The sequence below is a fragment of the Symsagittifera roscoffensis genome, chromosome 3, assembly GCF_963678635.1.
Source record: "Symsagittifera roscoffensis chromosome 3, txSymRosc1.1, whole genome shotgun sequence".
NCBI lineage: Eukaryota > Metazoa > Xenacoelomorpha > Acoela > Convolutidae > Symsagittifera > Symsagittifera roscoffensis.
Window position 1 is genome coordinate 83293748 of NC_087064.1, and position 8249 is coordinate 83301996.

At 35.6% G+C, this 8249-nt stretch overlaps 1 protein-coding gene across 1 annotated transcript; it reads left to right on the top strand.

Moving 5' to 3' along the window:
• Nucleotides 1-2064: 2064 nt before the first annotated feature.
• Nucleotides 2065-5040, top strand: LOC134842578 (uncharacterized). The gene is made up of 4 exons (XM_063858979.1): nucleotides 2065-2178; nucleotides 2481-2673; nucleotides 4008-4105; nucleotides 4705-5040. The coding sequence occupies exons 1-4, from the start codon at nucleotides 2160-2162 to the stop codon at nucleotides 4944-4946; spliced, it is 552 nt and encodes a 183-aa protein (XP_063715049.1). The 5' UTR covers nucleotides 2065-2159; the 3' UTR covers nucleotides 4947-5040.
• Nucleotides 5041-8249: the final 3209 nt, after the last annotated feature.

Consider the following 8249-nt stretch of genomic DNA (forward strand, 5'->3'; position numbering starts at 1 on the left):
AAAATTTATAATTTTAAATTTCCCCCAAACGCAGTAAAATTCAAATTCTATGCAATAAATTGATAAAATGAGAAAGCAGTACTAACCTTTTCAAATATTTTCATTCACTCGCACAAGAATTCTATCCAAACTCGCACGGCTCGCCCACGAAGAATTGTTTAAATAATGATTTTAAGTTTCAAGTTTTCACACTCAACAACTCTAACACACGATAACAAGTTTCAAACTTTCCTTTAACCCGGTTGGAAAGGAATTATATATTAAACCAAACTAACCAACGCAGCTTACTAAACACCACAAATCATAAAATAACAGCATGACTAAGAAAAGAAAACCAACGGTACCCACACCGGATTAACCCAGTTTAAAACTGGATTATTTATTCTTTTGAAGACTATTATAAAGTCTAAGAAAGAAATAATAAAACACAAAAAAGTCGCAAGACAAACCCATATGAAAAAAAATTTGATTTTTGAAAAAAGGACACAACCAATGTAACATAAGAAAGACCAACATAAACCCAACATAAAACGTTACCACATAACAGGACCTCTCAAAGAAACAGCATGAAATCATACTCCCACTCCTGGCCTAACCCACCAGAGGGGACGTCCTGAGCATGCTCTATAGCCGGCCTAACCCACCGCGCTACATCCACGCTCTGTGACCACACTTCTATTTTTAATAAGAGGTACTCAAGGGTGAGTAACTCTTCAAAGTAACCAAACTAAAACAAAACGCTTTTGTGAAAACGACTAACTAAAATCATGATTAAAAAATTGAATTAACATAATTTTATAAAATGTAAATCATACTTTGAAGTATATAGATCAATACACAACAACAAAGACGAACATCCAAAGACTAGATGATCCCATCACACTCGAACAAAAGAATGGCTAAGCACAACCGACATGCCGTCCACAATCACAACTCAAAGGATTTAGAGTACGACTTGACTTCGCAGAAAAGGACTTCATTGAACTAAACCAATGACCACCTCGATGTTCAAGTATACGTACAGATCCGAGTTACGAGGCATCCCTTCCACACACGATCTTCACGCCATTCCCAGACGAGGTTGCACACAAAACAAGTTCTCTACATAAAACAGAAAAACCCGTCATAGCAAACCATTTTGAAATCAGATTGATTTCGTTGGGGATCACAGTCTTGTTAAAAGACGACGTAACAATTTCATGTCCCTAATTCCAGCGTCCTGGAACTTCTTCTCCAAGAGGAACCGGACAAGAATATGATGTTCGCCAAATACCAACGTTCATCATCCATCCTTCAAATTGCAGAAAGATAATTCTAAAAAAACTCTGTAAAACCGGATGGGTGGAACCTGATCTAAATTACATTTTATGATTGGATAAATTAGATATTTTACCACTGTAAAGTATTTAATATTAACCAATCATAATCCATCTTACTAACAACCCACTTATTTGTAAGTGCTGAAATTACTTGTAATTTCAGCATCAGAGAGATTTGAATTTAACTTAGAAATTAGTTGCCTCTCCAAGAGAACTTCAGCTGCCGCAATACGCCAGTATACTCTAGATCTATTGAGCCTAGCAGAGACTAGTTAAACACCCTGAGACTAGTAGATATAAGAGTAAGATTAGGATCGGTATTAGACTAAGAAGTTGCACGAATCTATCCGGCCGAAAATAAGATAGCGTGACTAGCAGACGGTGTACCCTATCCGAAATTCCTCTATGAGTTAACCAAGCCCATCATAACTCATAAGGGTGAAAGGGAGGCTGATGCCGTCAAAAAACCCAAAGTTTTGGTCATAAATTTTCAGAAAGTTCCCAAAAACACCCTTTATAGCCAAATTTTAGCAGAACTTGAAATAATAAATGAATTTCTGTGCAGGTGATTTGAAGTGATGGTTATATCGAAGCAAAACTTTTTCTCGGAGGATCAATTTGGTCGACCTAGAAAAAATTCATCAAGAATTTCCACGATTCGCACTTGTGACCCATCAGAACTTGTTTTATCTTCTCTTAGTCGATGCGCTTTTCAGCCGATTTTTAGCAGAATTTGAAATTAATAATTAATGTTTCCGCGCAGGTGATTTAAAGATATTCTTATGGCAAGCAAACGGCAAAAAATACATTTATCAAGCTTAAAATCAAACTAGTCAAAAGATGGCGTCTTATTTATCAGGTTTGTAGATGTTCACTTTAAAACTCATTTTCGATCTAATTATTGAAACACTTGATTTTCAATGTCTGACTTCATGGAAATTAGTTGACGGTTCGTCATCCTTTTCACAAACACTGCTATGTCTAGAGCTTGCAAAAATGTGAAATCAACTAGTTTAAGCGCTAATTACGGTTCAGAACTGAAATTTGTTATTATTTTTTCTTTCTGGGGTAACCCTTGAGCAAACGGCCCAAATGGGATGAAAATCACAGCAACTGATGTTTTTTTCTTTCGCTTTTGATCACTTTCAATCTTCTTTTTAGCGGTGTCCCTAGCTGTGGTCCTCGTAGTATGTACAATAACGTGGCCTCGGTTGACCTTGGGTGCTGATGATGACGATGATGATGATGGCATGTGTGACAATGACTTGCAGTGTGAAATCATAGCTGCCTTCACCACCAGTGCCAAGACAGAGTGCTGCGATGGAGAGTGCAGGGAGACGTGTTTGAGTGTGGGGTAAGGGTATGGACACGTGAGACTTAATGGACCTGCATGCAGTGTAGATTGCTTCTCTTCCAAAAAAGACGCACTGGAGGGGGGGGGGGTGTTGTTAGGACTCGCTATTATCAATTGCTTACCGCCATTTTCTCAGCTATCAAGTGCCAATCCTCTCTCTTTTCTAACTCTGTTTCAAACTCATTCTCTGTGATTATTGAAAGATTATAGTCAAACGCTCTTGAATTTCAATAATAGCTAAGCATCTCAAGGAAGTCATGTTCCTTATATGTATGTTTTTTTTTGCTGTGATGTGAAAGAATGTTCCGCGATAACTGAAACTATTCCTGAAGTAAGCCAGCCATTAATAGATATTTCTTATTTAAACTTCGAAGCTTAAAGTAATACTTTTTTCCTTGATTAAAATGAACATCAGCACAGACTGCATCTTATCGCAAAATTTTCAAGAGAGAAAGTGTAAAATTGGAAAACTTGAAATCAGAAAAACAGAAAGCTAATTCATTCTGGCTGATAGTGAGATCCACTCTCTCGGAAAATGTCTTTTGAGTGTACTTTGATTACTTCTGCAGCAGTGAGTTTAAGGGAGTGCGGGATGCCCGCAGTGACAAAAATGGATAAACATCTATTATATACAGAAAAATCTACAATTTTACAGAAGTTTAAGATTCATTTATTTACAACCATTTTACGCACGATAATAGATTCTATACATATACATTGATTTTTTTCATCAAAAATGAATTTATTTCGATGCCAATATAATAAATAATTGAATTTATAGTGTACAGGTAATTGATTTGCCATCGTGGATCTACGTGTAACGCAAAAATTGTGTGCGTCAAAAAACGCGAAATTGTTTTGTCCAAAACTTCAAAAAACTGCTTGAAAATGTACGAAAGCTCGGAAAATCACTTTGATTGGCCTAAAAAAGGAAAACTTTGCAACATATTGAAAAATTCGCCCTTCCTCTAGAAAATGCTAGATTGGAGCCAGTACTCTTGTGTGAGCATCTTTCTCATTAATTAGGAAAGATGCGCATACAATATTACACATTGTTTTTGTTGTTTTATCGAAATATTGTTGTACACATTGTTTTTCCAAAAAAAATAACTCCACGAGCGGTTCGTTTTTTTTTCAACTTCATTTGATAATTTGAAAGCTTACGATTTTTTCCATAATGATAATTCAAAACTAGTTCTTGCAAAAATTGATCATTCATATGCTCATAAGTCCGTAGATGGCTGCTGGTTCTTATTTTTGACTTGTTTTGATGTTTTTGAATCATTTAATTAAGGAAACCGATTGAAAACTACTCAGTTGACTTGACGTTTCAGACTTCTGATTCTGCTGTTTGTCCTTCTTCCCTGCCTCGGATGTGTTCTCTGCGTGGGATTGGTCATTGGAGGCATACTTTGTGCCATTAAACTCAGCAGTAAGTTCAACTTCAAACCCTCCCCCTTCCCTCGTCTCAAGGATTTTGGGTCGAGTATTGGTATTACTCTTACTTTAAAACGTAAGAAGAGCACTCCGGTTCGGGTTAATTCCATTGTTTCATCAGATTTATAACATTTAGTTATAAGCAGATCTAAATCAAGCAAAAATTGGGCTAGAAAAATTTCAACCGCTGATAGAAAATCGACATGTATGTTCGAATAGATCCAACAGTCCTGTCGCTTATTTGCGTTTGTGCGATTTGCACAGTATCTATGAAAGGCTATCCAGCCTGTCTAAGCTTAGTCTGTTTTTATCAACTACCCACATTCCAGACAATAGTTTGAAAAGTTATTTTGTTCAGCGGTTTTTAGAGTCTAGAACCAGGGGCGAACCTAGGATTTTTTCGTGGGTAGACGGGGTTACTTTCGAAAAGTTTTCTAATTTTTTGATGTCGTAAAATAGTCCCAAAGGGTAGGGGGAAACATTAATTGGGTGGCGAGGGGGGGGGGGGGAGAGTTGGGTGTAGAATCCGTGAAGGGGAGAGCGTCTGCCCCCACATCACACAGGGGATCGAATACAACTTTTGGCTGATTTTAGACCAGAACAAACAAGTAGGTCAGGTGATAGTCAGGGGACCAAGTGCTGCAATGGCCCATACCGGAAGTGTCCACTACAACGCTCCATGTCCATACCCAGTGCCTCCTTACAACAGCGCACAGCCACAGTCTGCTCCTCTGTACATGCCTCCTCAGCCCCCTCATCCTCAACCGCCCCCCGCGGGTTATGTGAACAATTATGACCAATCGAACAACTGCCAGTCGCCAGCTGTCAATTACTGAAAACGAAATATATTGATTTGAATAGCATGATCGGGTTGCTTATTAACGTTTTACATTGCCCGGTTCTTTTTCCTTCCCCCTCCCCCCACCTCACTCAAACATGAATTTTATGATCTAACGAGTAATTTTACAAGGTTAATTATGAAGACCAAATATGTTTGACATGGCCTAATTAGCCTGCATGTCAATTTTCATGACAATCGGACAAAGTGAACAGTAACTTCAAATATAAAAATTTGCAGGTGGGGGGGGGGGAAGGAAAAAGAGCCCATTGCCCTGATTCGATTAAATTATAAAGGTTTGTATAATCACAAAAGCGAAATAAAACAAGATTAGTCGGTTACTGTGAAGGTAGCAGAGAATGTTTCGAACATAGTCTTAAAAATACAACAAAAAGTTTTTTTAAGTTTGACAGTCATTGTAAACTGGGCCAATTGCAAAAAAAAAACAGTTTTTGAGGAAAAATGACTAGAAACACGAAAAAAAATCGTTAAAAATTATTGAAACAGTTTTCAAAGGCGCGAAACAACACCAACAACTAACTTAACTCGAGTAAAAACTCAAACTAAGCTTAAATAACAATTTTGAAGGCATGCACGCTGACCATATTAGCTCAAAATTAGACCAAAAATCAAAAATTTCTAACCGGTTTTTCTCGACACAGAATAAAAAACGTTCGAATCACGCCCATTTCGATGATTATCTGCGGCACCTGATTTTGCGTGGAAAACATCAAAAAAAGGAATAAAATAAATTAGTTCCGAATACAAAGTTCCTCCCCAGTTTTCAAATGGTCGGAACAATCATCAATTAATATCCATGAAATTCTAGTGCGTCTTGCCATAAGAGTTTCATCTAGAGCATGAGATGGAGGTTATATCCATGGAGATATGTTTTTTTGCGCGCCATTCTTTCCTAAAAATAGAAGATAATGGCACCCAAAGTTCTCTTAGAAAAACTTTAAGATCCGTAGCCAAATTTTTATTGATCGGAACAATAATGGATGATTATGTAATTGGCGCAGATGATAATGTATTTTGATTGGATGATAATTTTTTCTGCCTCGTTTCGGTTTTGAGGCAGATCGGTTTCCGTTAGCTGGCCGATCGACAATATTTCTTTTCATACGTAAATTAACCGTAACTATCGGAAATTACAAGTCAACAAAGAATAACGAACTGCCATAAATTTCGGTACTTAAAAGCAGAATTCAATGTCATAAAATGCGCAAAAGGTGCCTGAATAATTTGTGAACTTTGTTTCGGTATTCACACAGTTCTTCGCTCTCCAGAAATATCATTAGTTACGACCTTGATTTTTCTATTTATGAATTCTGAATTATAGCGAGAACAATAATGTTTTTCAATTCTTTTGCATTTTTCATTTTTATCAAGTGAGATTGACTTCTGCTCAGAAAAAAAAATCACAGGAATCGATTTTGAAAATTGCTTTGGCTTTTAAAACTCAAAAGCGTGAACGAAATATGCCCTGTAGTTTTTCATCATTTATTACAATATATCGAATTCAATTAAGATAAATTATTCTGAGATATTGCAAAACTGTTTCCATGAAAGTTCATTTTTTGAGTTTTGATTTAAAATGTTTATAAAGTTACAGTTACTACCATTCATTAAAGGTCGTTTTTGAATTTTAACTAATGTTTTTTGTTTAAAAACAAGCAAGTTAGATTAAGTAGCTCTATAATCAATCTTTTGATTTCAACCCACTATTTTTAGAAAGCAAACAAAAATTGTTTAAGTCACGGCATTCAAAAATGAAACGAAAGTCAAAAGAATATATTTTTTTATAAAGATTATAAATGAGGTCATAAATTTAAAGATAAAATATATTAAATAAATACAGATAGAAGTTATGTAAAATGATAAACACTAAGTTAACAAGACTGATCTTATATCAAGGTGAAGCACTGGCTGTTCCGACTGCCCTATTGGTCTTGATTATATTTTGGTATTTTTTAAATCAATAGAAGTTCTTCTAAAAAAGACATTTTTTGGGTTTTTTGGGCAGATTTTGACAACTGTTGGCGTTTTTATCGGGGCTGGCTACCCTTTCAAACTGGGTTTCGTGAAGTAATAGGTACGAACGTATATGGAGCAACTATTCTGTTATCTGAATGAATCCTTAAACGGTTCGTCGAAGTTTTGGTTTCCGGTAAAAAACTAAAAATGAATTGGATTTTTTTGACAAGTTTTTGAATAAAAAATTATCCTTTAGGGAGTTCTTTGTAAGCTATGTTTATTTTCTGTGCAGTTCAAACTTGGTCTTCGAACTTTTGAGTAAATGTGAAGTGTTGTAAATGCTGCATTCAGTTTTAGAGAACCTTACAAAAGTAGGAAGATTTATAGCGAAACTTAAATTCAAATAGAATTGAAATTCTTATGCGAGCATCCATTTTTTCTCAATCTTGAGCAATCATTTACTCTCTTATTTTTTGCATGCTTTATTATCAAATGCTAATTTTAGTTTTGAGGCAAAAAAAATTGTGTTCAAAAAAGTTTTCAATTGGATTTTGGAACCTTATCTAAACTACATTTTATTGTTGGATAAATTAGATATTTTATCACTATAAAATATTTAATATTAACCAATCATATCCCATCCAACTAACAACCCACTTATTTGTAAGTGCTGAAATTACTTGTAATTTCAGCACCAGAGAGATTTGAATTTAACTTAGAAATTAGTTACCTCTCCAAGAGAACTTCAGCAGTCGCAATAAGCCAGTATACTCTAGATCTATTGAGCCTAGCAGAGACTAGTTAAACACTCTGAGACTAGTAGATATAAGAGTAAGATTAGGATCGGTATTAGACTAAGAATTTGCACGAATCTATCCGGCCGAAAATAAGATAGCGTGACGAGCAGACGGTGTACCCTATCCGAAATTACTCTATGAGTTACACCCTACATCTTAACTCATCTGGTGCGACCATAAGTCTCGAATAAAGACCTTAAAAAAGAAAATAGCTTAGAATTAACCAAAAATAAATTAGAAAATAGACAAAACATTTTCAAAATGTTACTCGACAATAACTTAATTGAAATGTCTCTACGACTCAATAGATCAGAGCCGCTATTCCGCACAATACGAGAACTACCCGGTATTGAAAAAAAGACCTCGGACAAGAGACGACATACGACTACATAGAAACTTACCATTTAGTTTCATGGTCGTACGGCAAAAGCCAACACAAACTTTTATATTTAGAATCTTACTAGCAGTGAATTTAGATTTTCATTTGCAAACATAAAATCCTTGAAGGAAATCTTCAATGATTATTT